The 18,113-nt window shown below is 42.9% G+C and overlaps 1 protein-coding gene across 2 annotated transcripts; it reads right to left on the reverse strand.

Moving 5' to 3' along the window:
* Positions 1-1,355: 1,355 nt before the first annotated feature.
* On the reverse strand, positions 1,356-8,383 carry LOC128446222 (eukaryotic peptide chain release factor subunit 1). 2 transcript variants are annotated; one of them, XM_053429218.1, is made up of 11 exons: positions 8,251-8,383; positions 7,758-7,868; positions 6,369-6,544; positions 5,146-5,285; positions 4,872-5,010; positions 4,520-4,710; positions 4,210-4,339; positions 3,936-4,109; positions 3,753-3,817; positions 3,508-3,655; positions 1,356-2,083 (listed from the first exon to the last, which is right to left on the reverse strand). In XM_053429218.1, the coding sequence occupies exons 2-11, from the start codon at positions 7,841-7,843 to the stop codon at positions 2,001-2,003; spliced, it is 1,332 nt and encodes a 443-aa protein (XP_053285193.1). In that variant the 5' UTR covers positions 7,844-7,868; positions 8,251-8,383; the 3' UTR covers positions 1,356-2,000. The 2 variants fall into 2 exon arrangements, with proteins under 2 accessions (XP_053285193.1, XP_053285194.1); XM_053429219.1 differs by lacking the exon at positions 8,251-8,383 and adding an exon at positions 7,991-8,144.
* Positions 8,384-18,113: the final 9,730 nt, after the last annotated feature.

An 18,113-nucleotide genomic window follows, 5' to 3' on the forward strand; every position in this document is an offset into this window, starting at 1 on the left:
AGGGTCGTGTCGCGGCTTAGCCATTTATTGATTGGCTGTCCGTGCTACCAAGGCTTCCCCGGTGACTCCCCCAAACAAAAGGGCAAATGGATGAAGATGCTGTTGCTATCCTGAAGAGGAATACACTAAGGCGAAATCAATCATCCGCATAGCTTTGCTATGAGATGCTGCAGGATGTTTTCAATATGTCATACGAGACCGGGAGGAAACGGTTTTTTAAATGCAGCTCCAGCAGCTGAGAGGTGAGCATGCCTGTAGCTTTGAGATAATACGTTCAAACACAATTCAAGAGAAGAGGTATGGGTGTCAGCTTCAATACATTTACATCCAGCTTAATATTTGAGCAAATCCACACAGGATCATGCAGGATTTGAATCAATGCAATGGAATTAGAGGGATGATACAATGCAACAGTCATTACATCAGGTGCCTATTCCAAAAGTCAGGGTTACAGAGTTGACAGTGCATCTTTGCAGAATAAATCCCAGAAGTTCCCGCTCAACAAGGATTCAAGCAAGTGTTACGCTCCAGGCTTGATTCAGCAAAATAACCCAGACAGCTGTGTCCCTGCCATCCTTTACCTTAGTTCACCTTTGCTGGTGCTATCCAATGAATCCCAGGTGAATTAGAGAAACGCGGTCGACAGTAAACTCACTGTTTGAATTAATCACATCCCAAGTCACAGATGGATTCACTAGAAAACTTCTAGCACTATATTGTGCAGTATGTTTTGTTCCAGTACAGATCGTACTTTGAGAATTTTATCGTGTGCTCCATATACATCCTTAGCTTTTCCTGGGAAACAATTATTTATAAAAAGTTTGGGGGTTTGGTGTATTTCAATATTTTACCGCCTTTTTGGATTTATTCCCCAAAGCTTGATAGATAACTCAAGTTCATGTTTGATTGAGTCAAGCCACTGGCAAATCTAAATTTCTAGATGATTAAGTATTAACCTAAAAAATATATCCAAAGGAACGCATTAAAAAAAGGAAATTTTTGTACCCAATTAAAGCTGTAATTTACAGGGGTTCTCAAAATATGTCATAGATGAAAACTGGCAATTGGATTCAATATGTTGTTTTATGAGAAAACATCTTATATCAAGCAGGACACTAATGAATATCTTTATAAAAGTACTACATTACTTCCTGCAATTAAAAAATAATTTAGCTCCGATATGAGGTGGATCCTCACGAATTCCCTGAAAGCAGCAAGTGTCCTCATCACTAGCACAGGACCATGAAAACATGTTAATTTCTCCATCGTCAGGAAAGCAGACAAAACATCATCCCTTCCAGGTACAGACAGACAAAAGCACAGGGTTGAGACCACAGCAGATGAGGAGGTAGAAATGGTTTTCAGCAGTTCAAATTTAATACTTTGTCCCCCTTTCTCTACAGAAACCCAGGTAAAAAAAATCCCCCACTCTCATAAAATACAACAGCAGCAGTTACCAGTAAAAAAAATGAAATGCAAAAAAAAGAGAGAGAAAGCATAGAGGGGAGAAGAGAGAGAGAGGGTAGGGAGATGATGAGGCAAGAAAGGAAAATATATTTTTCTATATGTGAGGGGTGAGTCCAAAATCCATCTTCAGACTGGGTTGGGGGCAGCGAGGAATCTGGGAACTTGCTGTTGTGTTCATTCAAAATGGAGGGGAGGAGAGAAAAAAAATGAACAAAAATGAGTCGAGTCCAATCCAACTAGGGGAAGGAACCAGCACTCTAAGGCAGGGATTTATTCAGGAAGGGCTTTCTCCCTCTCTGGATGAAAAAATTCTCACTCCTCTTCAGCTTGCAAGATGTTTTTTCTTGTGTGTACAGATGAAATGTATGTGCAAGTTTGTGTATGCAACAGGTTAATTGGAAGGTGTGTCTGTCATATATATGGTCAACACTGTCGCACCTCTCACTTGCTGCAAGAGAGGTGGCATTTTTCTTTCCTTATTTCTTCATTCATTCCTTTGCTTTTTTTCTCCAAATAAATCAGTCCCCGACTACCTAGTAGTCATCCAAATCAAAGATCACATCGTCCGCTCCTTGATACTCCATGCCCTGGAAATCCACCCTGTACCGCAAGATACCTGAGGAACACAGAGATAATAGATTAGCACGGGTAATATGATGGCCAGTCAGCTTATTTCATGTTTAGTTAGATTCTGGCAGCATTAAAGGAAGAATGTGTTAGGATAAGCTAAGCCTCGTTAGCTTTTTGGGAGGGAATATTACCTTCTTAAAAATAATGAATTGATGAAATTCCACCCCTCTCTCTCTCTCTCTTTTTTTTTTTAAAGAACTACCTACAGTTTAAAAACGCACATAGTATTAGATTTTAGACAAAATAGGAAATTTTAAAAGAACTTTAAATGCATTCTTTTAACATTTTTCGACCATCACAAATTCCTTAGTTGTCCTGCTTTATGTTCTGGTATTTCAACTGTTCACAGAATACAAAGGTTCTGCATGACTGACACAAATACCTATGTAGCAAATCATCCTTACAGTTTGAACCAGCCTTACCTGTAGCAGGAAACCATGTTAAATATATGTTTAATTCTTTGACTTATTATATACTTGTTTTTATAGTTATAACACTGAGTGGTTGGCAAGATGATGAATGTTCTCCTAAAGATAAATGCTTGAACGCACAAGCACTCACTTGGTAAAGATGAGCTACGGTTACCCTTTATTGATATCATGGCATTCCTTGTGACATTTGGTCATCAAAAAGGGGGGACCACATACATTTTCATATACAGCAAAGGGACATTATGAATTCAGGGTGCTTCTACTTTGCCTCCACATTTCTATACCTACTCAGGGAGTGAGTCAGGGGGAAGTGAATCAAGAAGGAAAGAGAACCACGCTGGAACAATCTGTCTTCCCTACTATCAGAAAACATATCTAATGGTGCTTTACCAAGGAGCCAATGCAATGTCAGTGCCGAAGTGCTATAGTAACTGTTTCACTCAGATAGCTGTGGTTGTGTTTTAACCGTTTGTTCTCATATCTGGTCCACAATGGCATCTTTTCAGCATTTTTCAGAGCTATTTCTCCTACATATAGGTCATAGTGCTCTGCGGATAATTATTATTAGCCAGAGACATTCTTGCAGTCATACAGTAAATCATAGGCTATCAGTCTCTTAATAGTTGCAGATATCAGCATAGAATTAATGTTGAGTAGATCATCTTGAATACAATATATATATATCTCTTTCTTGTGACAAGCTTATGTGGCTGATAATTGAGGCTTTGTTTCCTACATTAAATACGCTGACAAGCAGTCCTGAGCTAACCTTTATATTTTGCAGCCCCCACCTATTCAGCATGGGAGGTACAGAGGACAGAGACTGACCTCTCCAGTTTAAGGGCAGTACATCTACTCTCTGCGCACTTGAAGGGAATAACCACTGAGCTGTAAATGTCCTCCTTCCCCTCTACCTGGATGTTGTATAAATGTACTATTCCAGGGTCATAGATACTGGCGTAAACAACTGTGTGCTCACCCCCGATGCCTCCAAAGCCCTTGACGAACTGGGACCCTTCCTGGCTTTTGTCTGTTACTATCTCCAGCGTGGCTCCGAATTTCTTGTAGTTGTTAGCGAACCACTCCAGTAGTGGCATACTCTCAATCAGCTCATGTTCCTGCCCCGTCTAGAAAAATACCAAAAAGAAGTCAGAGACACATGTCATGATCCTTAATTGGTCTAACTTCAATCACAGGGATGTGTCTTTTCTTTGCAAAGCATACCTCCTTGTCTGTGAAGTGAGACTTGTCTTTCTCCTGCTCCGGCGTTAAGTACAAGGTCTTCTCAGCTGAAATTCAACAAAAGAGGGACACTAAAATTACAACATTTCAATAACATTGTAATCCTATTTATAATTTAAAATAATCTTTCAGCAATGGAGGATATACTGTTTATGGGTTGTGTACCGTTCTCCAATCCGTTGCTCTCAGCCCCGTGCACACGTAGAATATATCGCATGGTGTCTAAGTTCTCGTAGACTATAAGGATTTCCACTGCTCCCATTTCCAGGCCTTTGAGTGTGTCCTCCACACCAAAACAGTACTTCCCCGTGTCCTGACTGATCTCATCAAAGTACCGTCCTATGCAGAGGAAGAGCAAGTAGGAAAATCTTAAGTACAAAAAAATTAAAAGCTTCTCCAGCTCATGCTGGTGACACCTGTAATCAGCCCAATGACTCACCTATGAGCTTCTTCTCCTGGATGAACTTGACATTAGAGAGAACCTCTGCTGAGAGCTCAATAGCCTGGTTAAAACCATTCTCTCCTCCGTAGGAGATGTCCACAAGCTTCAGAACCTTGGCTTGTAACCTCTATAGAAACAAACGCACATGAAAGATAAACCATTGAGATGTACACACAAGTATAAAGTACAAAACAGAAAAAAACACAATATAGCCAGTCATTCAAATGTGTTAACCATATTTGAATTGCCAATATATCACACAATAAACACCAAGTACTTATTTTTGTTAGAACACAGACAGACTTACTGGGTCAAACATGTCGGACTGGCTGAGTTCTGTCTTGAAGTCGGCAGAGCCAGCCAAGACCATTCCTGCGACATTGACTTTGTCGTTGGACACGAAGAGCTGGACAGCCGTCTCAGCCACTTTTCTCACATAGTTGTGCCTCTTCTCCATTCTCAGACGAGCAAAACGCAGAGCAGACTGTCCTCCTCTGCCTGAGAGAGAGATAAAAGACGCAATATTTAGAATCTGCTTGGCTGAGGGCAAACGTAAAAGCCAAAACAAAAAGTAATATTTATATATTCTCTGCAGATCCCTGCTTGTGAACCTGAACATATCTAAATCTCAGAGTTGTGTGAGCGTAGTGGGTCATTACCGTGCTTCTTGGGTAGGTCCACAGTGAATTTGTGCAGCACCTCTCTGGTGTTGCCTTGTAGTGTTCCAAACAGCGCCCCACTACCGTCGATCACAATAAAGCCAAACTTGCTGTCATCAGAGAGCAAGGCCGTCAGTGCCTGTATTAGGAGAGTGGGATCATAAGAATGTGACAGAGTGCATGCAAGATACTAAAAGAGAACTTCCCATCTCAAGAATCTTCTCTACAAGAAAATATATCATCTAAAGACACAGAAAGCAACAACAGCTCTCACCTCGGTATGGAACTTGTTGTCACAGAGGTACAGGGAGGTGTTGATTGGTTTAAAAGGCTCAAAGTCGATATTGACTTTCTTCTCCTTGCCTTCCTCTGTCACAATGGTCCCACAGTACACAACCAAGCCATTGGGGGGCACTAGAAAGAGAAGTGAAAGGTGATTAGAATCAAGAAACTGCATTTGTACAGATGCAGATACAATGCAATGTTTCTGCAGGAGAGGCCAGAGGTGGCACACAATGTAGAGGGGTGCTAGGAGAGAGACACTAAAGAATCATCAAGCTTTCTGACATTCATCTATGTCATTGTGCTGGTTGCATTGCGAGGCTCTGAAAAGGCCATGATAATCTGTGACAAAATGTCCAACGTTCTCCCTGGATTGTTCTGGTGTATGATATATTGATGCACCGACATTGTGGCTAAAGGCAAGACACACGCTTCCTCAATGTTTATAGCCACTTTCATTTATGCCGTATTTGATGCTCAAATCAGATACTTCAGTCTGTACACTACACTCACATGTAGTACACAGTGTACCGGGTGTATTCAATGGTACAGTACATCAACTCTAACTGGGTTAAAAATCCCAAATTTGACATGTCCTTGCCCATTCACAGTAAATGACAGTCAATGTGTGACCACAATCTTCATCTGCTTACTGCTTTGCTGACTTGATGTAAAAAGGAACATTTGAGCTGAACTGTAAAGCACTTTGAGTGGATATCAAGACTAGAAAAGCCTAACATAAATACAGACCATTTACCACCCTCTCATTTACTAGATGGTTAGGAGCTTGACATGGATGAATAGCATTGTAATGAATATTTGTGTCCAATCAATGTCTTTGCCGTGGAAGAAATATAAGATTTGCAAGCCTGGAGAGATGTTCGATGAACACATTTATAATTTTAGATCAATCTAGAGCTACTGTAACCGAAAAGGTGATCATGTTTGTAAATCTGGAATGAAGTGTACACAGGCACTGAAATCTGATGAAATTGTCTGTTCTGGGTGATTGTTTGGCTGCGTTTGTTTCATCTACTCATGTGTCTCTATAATGGTAACATTAAAATGTCAATAAACACCAGAGCTGACTCCCTTTCACTGAGAACATGAGGATCACATTTATGTTAAGACACTGTAGTGGGAATCAGTTCTGTCCAGCTAACTCTAAAAACCAAGCTGAGCAGGTTATATTTAAGTTTGCCTTGTGACAAGTACCCTTGTTGTAGAGCTTTAGTCTTTGCTGTACAGAGGTGATGGCCCCGAGTACAGAGAGCCTGTTGACTCTGCTCTTGATGTTGGAAGCGGTGCCAAACTCATCAGCCAACATCTTGGCCACTCTGGAAATCTGGTCCTTAGGAGGGATGATAAGCGAGATCATACTGGTGCCATTACTAAAGAAAGAGAGAGAGAGATGATTTCATGTTAGTGTATTTGTAAACAAGCCATGTCTAACAAAACTTACTTCTGTAAATAGCGTACCACCACAGTAACAATTCTCCATGCCAACTATACACAACTTCAACTATTTGGAAGTGCAACTTGGACCGTTGTCTTCAACATCCTCAATATAACGCCACCTCTTTCACATGCCAGAAATCACCGTGACTAGTTCTGAACAGTTGAGGGTGAGCTTTCAGTCAGTCAACAATCTCTGCCCTTGAAGCCAAGGACTGAGTTACAGTTCTGTTGCTACACAGTTGTCCTCCATTCGATTCTAGTCTCAAAGGCAAAGCATGCCATTGCTGGCCGACTAAACACACACACACACAGGCGGAGGTAGCAGCAGCTAGATGAATATAGGGCAAATGGTCAACTGTGTGTAGCATGGCAGGCAGTGAAGCACAGGGCAGCACATTCTGCTCAACACTAGACGGCAAGCTAGGAGCCAGTGTAGCAGCTCCCATATCTCACATGTCTGACTATTCAGTAAGGCCACAGTGTCCCTACCGGCAAACAACTGATCTGGGTTTCTTTCCGCCTGGCCACCATGTAGCAACCAAACTTTAATGTAACGCCGAGTCGCCGGGCTGCCATGAGGCCAACTAACTCACTGTGTGTTCGCGGTAGCGAGCAGATCTGACATGTGATCTACGTGTAAAATTGTCGCGCAAACGCCATTCAAAGTTGTGAAATACGTCTGGAACATGTGGAGGCTGTAAGCTAGCCTGCCTAGCATTTACCCATCAACGTGCTCTATACAGGCACCGATGGCGGCCTCTTTCCAGAGATGACGTCTATTAACGGGTCTCATTAGCAACTAAGCTAACGCTACCGCGGCTAGCTGTGCACTCTTTGTTGGGACTCGAGGCGACCAACCGCGCGCTGTCACCGATACCACACAACCGTGGGCGGCTAAAAATCCACAGTCCTCCACATTAAAACTTTATTCCCGACCTCCAGAGAAGACCAAATGCACCAGCAGTTAGCGGCTAGCAATTAGCAAGTTACCCATGCTAAGCTAAGCTAACCACTCCCAAACTCGGCCGCACTTATCCGATCTCCAGCTGTTGCGGCGGTCCACTTTCACACCATCAGCCGAAACCACACCGCCCGGTGCCGCTAACCGACCACGGTATCGACCCGCACCTTAAATCGATCACTTACCCTCGGGCAGCCTCCAAACTTTTGATCAGCTTCTTGATTTTCCATATCTCCACGTTCCTGTCCGCCGCGGTGGGGTCGTCCGCCATCTTTCTGCTGTAATCGCTTCAGCACCTGAAAAGACGCGAAAAAGAGGAGTAAAACACATGCGGTGAGCCGAGCAGGAGCCGGATTGGCGGCCCCAGTGGCCAGATGGATCATTCGTGCCGGCTCGGGGGATGGGGCGGGGGGAGTACCTCTCCAAACTAGCGGCGCGGCGTCCGATAAGGCACCTGACCAGAGCGGGCGGCTGGACTGACCGTGAGGGAAAGACCCTACCCGGCCTCTCTATGTCAGTACAGTGCGTGGAGAATGAAAGGCCTACAGTCTGCCAGGCCCTAGCGTCCACCCGGTTCTTATCTAATACGACCTACATTCCCCCCCGATCCCTCGGAAAGCACATGGAAACCAGCTGTCAGATTTCCGTCCAGCGGTAGAAATGGAGCCGGTACCGTACCTGCCTCGGACAACGCCGCTCCGCTCTCAGTCTGCTGCGCTACGTCGGGTCGGTGGTCCGAGGTGTGACGTTGCCTTCCCGACCGGTTCCACTCTCCTCCACACGCCGCGCGTGGTGCTAACGACGGGGCCGCACATGTGGGAGGTGGTTTGAACCGCGGCGTTCACTTCCTGGAAACCGCATGGAAACCAATGAGATCCCTCGGCGCGCGTGGCAATCAAACGGATCTGAACAGCCATTGGACAGACGCGACCAAGCGTCATCGAAGCCGGGCGGGCGTCTGCCAGCGTGCATTGTGGGACTTGTAGTTGGCGAGAAGACGACCCGGCTCTAGTTGACGTACTAGATTTAGCGAAACAGCGATTTTTTAAATTGGTCCCGAAGAAGTTTTTACGTCGATACTTAATAATTATCTCTATGTTTGGAGTCGTTCTTTTCACCTGTTGCAATCTAGTTACTTCTTTCCATAAATATTTACTATTTAGTGAGAACAGGGACATCTGCTGGCCAGTTTTAAAACATGCATGCTAGATAAATTCCTCTCGCATCAGCTGCTGTTACTCTTTTTCACACTTCCCCCCCCAAAACATTTCATTTCAACTCACTTCTAATTAAAATGCTTCGTTTCCCTCAGCATAATCTGTCTAATGAGGTTAGTTATGTGAAACTAAGCATAACAACAACTCTCACTTGGTTTAAATTATGTCCACTGGGAGACACATCCAGCCTGCCCTCAGAAACCAGATGAACCAATGGTGGCAGATGGATGAGCTAGTATCTGTTTTACTAAATAAAATAAAAGCGCTCCCGCTCATTATGGCTGATGTGTTCCGTAAAAGTTAATCTCAGCTTACCACCTAAAGGGATAGTTCACCCAAAAAGGAACAATTCACTCATTATCCAATCACCTCAATGCAAATGGCCGGGTGGGCGAAGTGTTCGTGGCCACAAAACACTTTTGGAGTTTCTACATTCTAATTCGACTCGTAACGGCATCCTTTACAACATGTTTTTAGCCTAAATGTCTGCTGTTAGCTGTACGCAAATGTGGCTCAAGAGGAGGATAACACTGACCATTTATGCTAAAAACATAGTGTAAATGAATTTTAATGTTAGGGTTTACTTGGATGACACCACAGGAGCTGTATGGAGGCATTTTATATGTTTTTCTGTTGTTTTTTTTTTACGTTGGAAGAAGTGGTCACCAGTTACTTCAATTGTATTGAATTTGGCTGCAACACTGTTTACCCCTGATACTCCAAAAGTGTTTTGTGGACTCAAACACTTCACCCACCCCTCCGTCGGCCTAGTGGTGAGTAGATAATGAGTGAGTTTCCGGGTGAACTATCCCTTTAATGCTACCGGCAGAGATGGCCTCTGTCTTTTACGGATGTTTTGTCAGGTTGTTGCTGACGTAGGAAAGAAAGAACAGAGGCGGTTGGAAAACTCATTTTCTTCCCGAGTTCCATGTACCAAATTTCTACTTTAACTGCAGCATTTAACAACACACCCGGTATCTCGAATGTTACACTCATGAAACATTTCAGTAAATCCAAGTCAGCAGGGTCCAATCATCTGTTCAGCTATGAGTTCTGGGACAATGTGGCTTTCGAGACTGCTGAGTGGGCCATTTGAAAGGCCAGCTGTGCAATTAGTGTGGATGGTGGTATTGAAGGGAGAGAGAAAACGTTGCAGTACGTTTTAAACCAGGCAGCTCAGTAATCCGGCCGCCGTCTGTTGTTGAGGCTGATGATGCACTTGAAAATTATTGGGTGAGACACTGGGTGAGGCCAAGATTGGAGCGTAAGTATAGCCTGGCTCTTATTTAAGGTTATAGATCACTGTTATACAACAAGCAAAGCCCTTTGTAGATGAACCGGGTCACATTCAATGAAATACCATATTTTGGCATTTTTCATCCCTTGACTTTTATACATTTTGTTCATTTGACATGAAAAGATGTGATAGAAGAGAAAATACAGAAAACAATTCGATCATACTTTATACTCACACTTATACTTAACTGTTAATTTAATATGTTTAGATTACATAAGCTAAATCCTATTAAGACATTTTTACATTGAATTATATGTTGAACAGTTGCTGCATTTGTGAATATTGTGCAATTCCCCTGAAAATCAAACACACAATGGTATTTCTCCATTGACATCTGTCTAAAAGATGTTTTAAAAAATCTGCCAACATAGTTTTTTTTCTTCCAATTTTTCAATAAAACATTGGTTCTCTGTGTATATTAACGGTTTATTTTCACCAGTAAGGGCCTATATCATTTTCACCAGTAAGGGCCTAGATCAGAAGGAGAGTGGCAAGCATGAATGGGTCATTAAGTAGAAATAACCATTTTATTCTTCTATATGGAGCCCTTGGAATAATACTGGAGCCTTTACAGATGTGGACCACTAGATGACAGCGTTGGATAGTTGAAAAATGAAAGACTTCTACAAAATCTCATCCAACAGGTGCATCATATCCCCAGACATTCATTGTGTGTTTTGTGTTGCTCTGTGGGACACTAAGAAGTCAGGCCTTGTTGTGTATTTGTCGAACTAATTGCGGCATGCTTTATTAGCTTTGCTGGATATTAGTCAGTGTCCTCAGTGAATGGTGATTGTTTCTGTCAGAACAAACATCTGTTTGTGCATGAAGCAACGAGCGTGCTCATCCCTGTGGTATGAACCATCTCTGGTGAACTGTGGGGGCGAGGGAGGAGGCGGGTGTAGCTTCTGTCATTATCTGGCACACTCAGGACGGCGACATCATGGAGAAAAAATGATATAGCAGTTTGTGCAATGAACTGCCTCCAAAATTGTCAAGCATCGGTATCTGTGCCAATTCATCACCATCTGTCGAGCATCAGAGCCGTAATGATCTGTCACTTGGAAATGGATGGCTCATGCTTCGCTGTGGATGGGAGCTGTTCTGGCCGGTGCTTCATTTCACCTGGTTGTTGTCACACACAAGCATTCAGAGAAGGTTGACAGGCTCTTGAAGCCTCAGGATTTGAGAGAAAGGAAAAAACAAATTGTTCTAAATTTGCAATCTCTTCTGAAAGAGCCTCAAATTATGTTACAAAAATAATGAATCATTTTTTTTTCTCAATACATAACAAAGACATACCTTTGGTGGCCTCGCCATTTAAAATGATGATTCAACAGCTCACAGATCCTGATTGGTGCTGATGCTCTGTGCACTTAACTAGTACATACTCATGACCTTATACCCACGTAATCTTTCAGTGAACCTGTAATTACAAAGTTAGGTGCTGCTGACTTTTAAATTTGTTATGATACTTTTCCACTTTTCTCTGGAAGAAATACCAATTTGTTTAAATGCATTTTTGTACAATTGGAAAGACAGATACATATTGTCCACAGATTTTACACACTCCAAACTATAATATCAAAATGATAATGTGAGTGAGTGCTCAAATGCTTTAATTTCCACATTGGCTCTTCAAAACAACCAAACAGTCCATGATGAGTCCCCCTCGATCTGAGAGGCACTCTATTTGGCTTTAATAATGTAACTAGATGATTGTTTCTGCAGCCGGTACAACTTAACAGCACAATTCTCTGCAGTGTGATGGGTGAGTTATGACATAGAGACACTCAGCTTGATCGATTACAACTCATTTGCATGTCATTGCTATGCAATCCGGAGCAGTCGTCTCTTCCCTGAATGTCACACTGTGATCTGCACTGTGTCAACACCAACCTTCATAACCATGTCATGATGTCATAGCAGGAGTGACTAATAGTCTGAGTGTACATGCGTGTGGGAGAGTTATGGAGTACGTGACCCAAAACAGATGCCACCAGGTTCAAGGGGCCCCGTTTCCCCATCTGTAGCCATCTGCTTAAATAGAGTTGTGGGTGAGTTAGGACGGGAGGAGGGAGTCTCAGGGGCATTCAAGGACACAGCCTCGCTTGTCATCACTAAGAAAATGTGAGTGGGGTACAAAGAGTGAGGGAGTGAGGGAGTGAGGACACGTCCATTCAGTCCCTGGTAGAAACACGGGGGCAGTTACATAATAAGCACATTAACACAGAGTTCAACTTCTTGGCCGCATATCAGAGAGGACTAACATCCCTGACCTGTACAAGTTAGTCAGACTCAAATGATTCAAAACGCTTTAAACATGAAACAAATCGAAGGCACCGTGACACGTGTTCCTGTGACTCGTGTAACCTCGCTGTCACGGGCACGTTGGAGCTTTGATGCCTCTCCTCCCGTGAAAACTTCCATTTGCTCCTCCGTCTGTGCGGTGCCGCTCTCAACACGCGAGGACACCTTTGAACTCCTCCGAGGGAATTAAGCAGCAGTTATTCTCTGCTGACGGGCTAATCCTTGACTCAGTATGTGTCTGTCTCTCAGCCTCTCTTTCTCTGTCCTTCCGCGTGAAAGAGAGGATCATAATCGTCAGCACTTCAAAAGCTCGAGTGTGACTCAAACCAATCTTCTTAGGATGTGCTGTACGGGCATGAGAATGTGCATCTCTTCTTGGTGTCTGGCAGCCGTCTCCTGCACAACTGTGGGTTTTTGGGTTCTGGGACAAGTGCAACGATTCGGGAGGTTTTGGGTGTGAGTATGTGTTTCACTGTGAAAATCTCCATTGTTGACATGCTTGTCACATCCCTGGCCCTCTTACTGCTCTCCACAGAGGCACGGGGAGATTTACGGATCTGTGTCCTAATATTAAGTGGATTAATCAGGAATGGAGAGTCAAGGTTGTCATAAATATGAATGAGGTTTTATGAGGCGGGGGTTAGACATGCTTCATGTGCACACAGTGCAGGCTATTAGGAGTTTATCAGTGCAGTGTATTAAGACCAATAACCTCAATTTAGAGGCCAGGACACATAGTCAATCTTAATGATGCATTGGAAAGGGGTTAAACCCAAAGGTAATGTGGACCAGCTGGCCTGCCTACACAACTCACTGACCGTGGGCATAATCCAATTGTCTTTCACACCTCCGGGAGAAAGGACTGCTGGGTATTTTGCAGCGTAAGTTTGACTCTTTTTCTGCCTTATTGTCCGTTTCTGTGATATTTGTTGACCAATAGATATTGAAAGAACAGCAGAGCAGAATTGCTTGAGCAATCAATGTGCTAGCTCTCACTGTTAGCCTGGAGGATAGTGCTGTGCTCCAGTCGACACATCCAGCTGATAAAACCTGGATGCCACCCATCACTCCCCAAGGAGAAAATACCACATGCTCCCATCAATCTCACAGCATTAGCAGGGCCTGGTTATATTGTTTTTCTATACTGGAAAATGGTCTACATGTAAACATTTCTAGAGGAAAAACACATATTTGTCTATGCAAAACTGTGCTAAATCCAGCTGTTCTGAAACATCTGTTCCATCAGTGCCCGGCACATACATATTCTCTGCTCCTTTAGCTCTTAGCACAAGTAACGAAAGACAGAAGGAGGGAATTTGTGTGAGATGAATCTACATCAGAAAGAGCACCAATTCCTCACCAGCCGCGGTATCTCTGAGGATTAGAGAAGTGCTCTTGGTCGTCACTCCCCAGGAAAGATCAAGTTTTCATACCAGTGAGTCCAGTCTGTGCAGCAATCCATGCCATCACTCATGCAGTACAGCTTTAAACTAGTCTGAAATCATTACATCCAAGCCACCACCATGACAACCTCCCAGATGGACTGATAGGGGAAGGAAGATGAGAAAAGTGGGATGAAGCCCGGTGGAAAATGGATTTTCTTTAAGCGGCATTAATCAAATTGACTACAGAAAGGGCAACATCCGTTCAATGGATTTAATACTGCATATTAAATGAAGACAAAAGCATGACAAGCTCACTTTGAAGGATGATGATGGGAACAATCAAAAGTTGATGCCATTTAGGTGATATGCAAATGTCTCCGAGTGAAATCATTTGAACAAAACTCCCCTAAAGGCATTACTCACATTCACGCCTGAATAAATGATTAATTGTGTGGGATATAATCTTAAAACACTTTTAGAAACTGCAGTTGAAGTCAATATATGCAACCTATCTGTGTGTGTGTGGGTGTGTTGGTTCTGGCACATGTGGACTGCTGCTGCTGGAGTAAGGACACTGAACAGGCCGAGTTGAACGAGGAGACCTAAACATATTCAGACAAACATTGTGGAAGTGCCACGGTAAAACAAAGCGCTTCCGCTGGTATCATCACCACTTCATTAGAATTTCAAATATGATGGAAAACAAGACTGAAAAATGTGCTCACAGTGGTTTCATGGAGAGACGGAGAGCTCAAGCTACAGTGAGGACAGCAGCCATCACACATCTCAGTTTATACAAACAAAGTGTCACATGTGAATTTACTAGATCAACATGGAGATAACATTTTCCTAAATCTATACATTTACATGAGGCAAACAAAAGATTTGCAAATATGGTCATTTCTTACTCAGTTTTTGAACAGCTGTGTTTGTGTCAGTTTGAATGTGTACACCTGTGTGTAGGGCAGCATGGGGGTGTTTGCATGTTTTCCCACAGTCGAAAAAACAAGTTAATGGGTGTACGCCCCATCTCACCCAGTGTCAGTGGGGATTGGCTCAGAGGATCAGCGCTATAGATAATGGTTGGACACATGGACAAGTGTGTGTGTCCCAGGTAGCCTCAGTTAGGACCAACTGAGAAAGACAGTGATCAGGAGGACCTGGTATTTCCTTGTTTACAGGATGACATGGTTGAATGTGAACCTCTGAGAAGAGGAGGCGAAATAAACGCATATGTCTCTTAAATGAATGAATCAGTGCCTCACATTCAAACATGGAGGGCTATTGATGGAATCGAGCCCGTGAAAAACTAGTGCCTTGTAACAGAGTGATGTCTGGCTGTAGGTTAAGACAGACTGAAGAGCAGAGACTGAAGATCATCAGGAAGGAGACAAAAGCCTACGATTGGTGGAAAAGGCAAGAGTTTAAAATGTAATCATTTGCATCCTTGAAACAACAGCAAAAGACAGAAAAAGCCGAAAATAAACAGCCAAAGATTAACTGTTTTTCTACTGTGTTCTACAATTTTATCTGAACATTCAATTAAAAAAACAATTTGTTTGTTTGACTTTCTCCACCTTTCAGGGTCCCAAATACAACAAACAGTTAAAGCTGCAAAACCTACAGAAGAGCCTGTTTGTGAAATACAGAAGAAAACCTGATAGGAGGCATTAAACTGAATGTGGCCTTCCTGAAAGAAACATGAAACATTTATTACCATACGAGCTGGGGCTAAACCTTTTATTTCTGCCCTCACAGACTGAGACCAGAGGATCCGACCAAGACACAGCGACAAAGACAGGAGGAGGGAAAATAAATGGACAAATAGATAAAAGTGCCGGGGAAGAGAAAAGTTAATTCCATATATTTCAGCAGGGTTGAGAGGTGGAGAAAGAGACAGCCGTTTCTGACTTGGCTGAACGTTAGTGGTGCACATGGCTCAATCCAGAGACCTTTAGGCAAACATTTAGTGTAGGTTCTTAACTTGATAATTTATAAATTTATATACTTTCACCCTCTCATTTTTGTTATGACTTTGGTTTCTGGGTGTTAATGCACAAGACAGCTCCTGCAGAACTACTTCCTCCATGTCCTCATTAGCTCCTCAGGTGGATCTGGTTCTGCTGCCTTTACGGTTTGAACTTGTTCATTCTCTTAGGACTCTCGGTTCCCTGGGGCCTCCTGCTCCTCATCTGCAGGAAAAATAAAATACATGAACTCACAAAGATGATCTTAAATTGGACAGTCTTTCTTATGTCATGTACAAAGTATGCCATTTTATCTCCTTGGTGGAAAGATAGAGATTTAAGAGATTTTGAGCACAAAGGGAAATGGAACACAAATAAAACATACACACGCAGGGGGTATCGGAATAAAAGTGTCTTTTCTCTTAGTAAAGGAATAATGTAAGTTACGAGGAGCCTGTCTCTGAGCAGGCCTTCACTCAACAGATCTCAGTGCGTACAGATACATTTTTTTATTAACACTGAATTCTAATGGCTCCCTGCGACGTAATTAACAATTGCAGCCAATCACGCAGATATTAAGTGTGCAGCCTGATGCAGGTTCAGATCATAGTTTCAATGTGCTGCTCTCTCTGGCATGCAACAAAATTATACAACTTAATGACTATACCTTTCCTAGACAGTGTGACATTGTGCAGAGCCAAAACAAGTAAATGGCTGGCTGACAGAGAAAAGTCAAGATAATAATGTGCCAAAGAGAATTTGATATTTTTAATCAACTGTTCGTCCAAACAAAATCTAGGTTGTAAGAGTAATGCGAAGATTATTGGAAATTTGAATGATAAATTCCATCCTTCCATTAGCATGTCACTTTTTCTTAAGGGTCGTGGGAAAGCTGGAGACAATCCCAGCTGTCCAGGAGGTGGGGTACACCTTGAACAGTCTCCAGCCCATCACAGGGCCAACAGCCATTCACACCCACACTCACAGCTATGGCCAAGTTACAGTCTCCAGTTTACCTAACCCCAATTGAACTGTGGAAGAAAGCCAAAGTCACTGTCTAACACATTTATTTTCCATCTGTTCTGAAGTCACCACAGTAAGTTATGGTCCACTTTTCTGGAATAGCCATATCTGTCCACACGCTGACAGTGGCTGCTGCTTCCATCACCCTGGGTTATATTGAACTAGTCCTCCACAGAACGATGAGAATTATTTAGTAGGAACTTAGAGGCAGCGAGGAGAGAAAGAAAGGAGAGACAAATATTAAAAGGAGGAACGTGTAAAATATTAACCAGTGAAAAGGAAAAACATGGCTGTGCTCAGATTAAACTAATGTCTCATCATGACCAAAAATCACTTATTACAATCTACTACATCTACTTAAAGGCAACCAGTCACCTACAATAGCATCTACACATCTATGCACGCTCACAAGGGCCGTCACTCAACTGGTATATTGTCGCGACAAAAAGACTAATGGTGACTAATGAGACCAATGTGAAAGGATTTTAAATGTGCATGTGTTACTCATCCCTTTTAATCTCAGAAATACAAACTTGAAATATACAGTGTGATTTTGATTGTGGGTGGGCATGTTGTCCTTGGATACAGAATGAGTGACTGACAGCTGTCAGATAAACTGACCTGAGGGTGTCCTTCAATTGCATCTGGATCGTATTTTTACTTTGGCAGGTCAAACCTACAAACACACAAGAACAAGATCCTGTTGTAACAAACACATACGATACACTTTTCTTTAGCTTATAATGATTCTGCATTCAACTCAAAAGTCTGCCTCATAACCCAATTCAAGAATCCATTGTTTCCTTACCATAACCTCTCTAAAATGTATACAAAAACATTCCTATGCTTAGCAATTCGGTTCCATCAGCACAGTCTCTCTCCTCTGTCCATGTGGCACGTTGCTCTATCTTTCCTGTCATTCTCTCTGCACCAGGCTGCAGGAGGCAGTACAACCACTTACATTTCCATCATGGTCTCTTAAGCTCTTGCAGAGAATGTCCGCTGCAGCTTTTTTTGGTTGCTGAAATGAGTGCAAGTTAAATTTTCCGCTCCAACATGTCCAATTCACTTTCACCGTTGCATCTTTTAATCCTCAACAACTGCCTCATTGTCTCTGTCAGACTCCATCAGGCTCTGGGAAACTCTCCTCCCTCCCTCACCCCCAGGTTGTTGGAAGCAGTAACACCGCTCGTTGTAAGACAGCTTGCAGTACTTGAAGGAGATGAGTTGGAAGAGAGGCTTCATGCACAGCTCATACTTGTCAAGGTCGACGGTGCTCATTTCTGCTTGGTCCAGCAGGAGGTCAAAGTTCATCCATCCCAGTGGGTCAAAGTCTAGAAAG

Source organism: Pleuronectes platessa, chromosome 8 (assembly GCF_947347685.1).
Source record: "Pleuronectes platessa chromosome 8, fPlePla1.1, whole genome shotgun sequence".
NCBI classification, from domain to species: Eukaryota; Metazoa; Chordata; class Actinopteri; order Pleuronectiformes; family Pleuronectidae; genus Pleuronectes; species Pleuronectes platessa.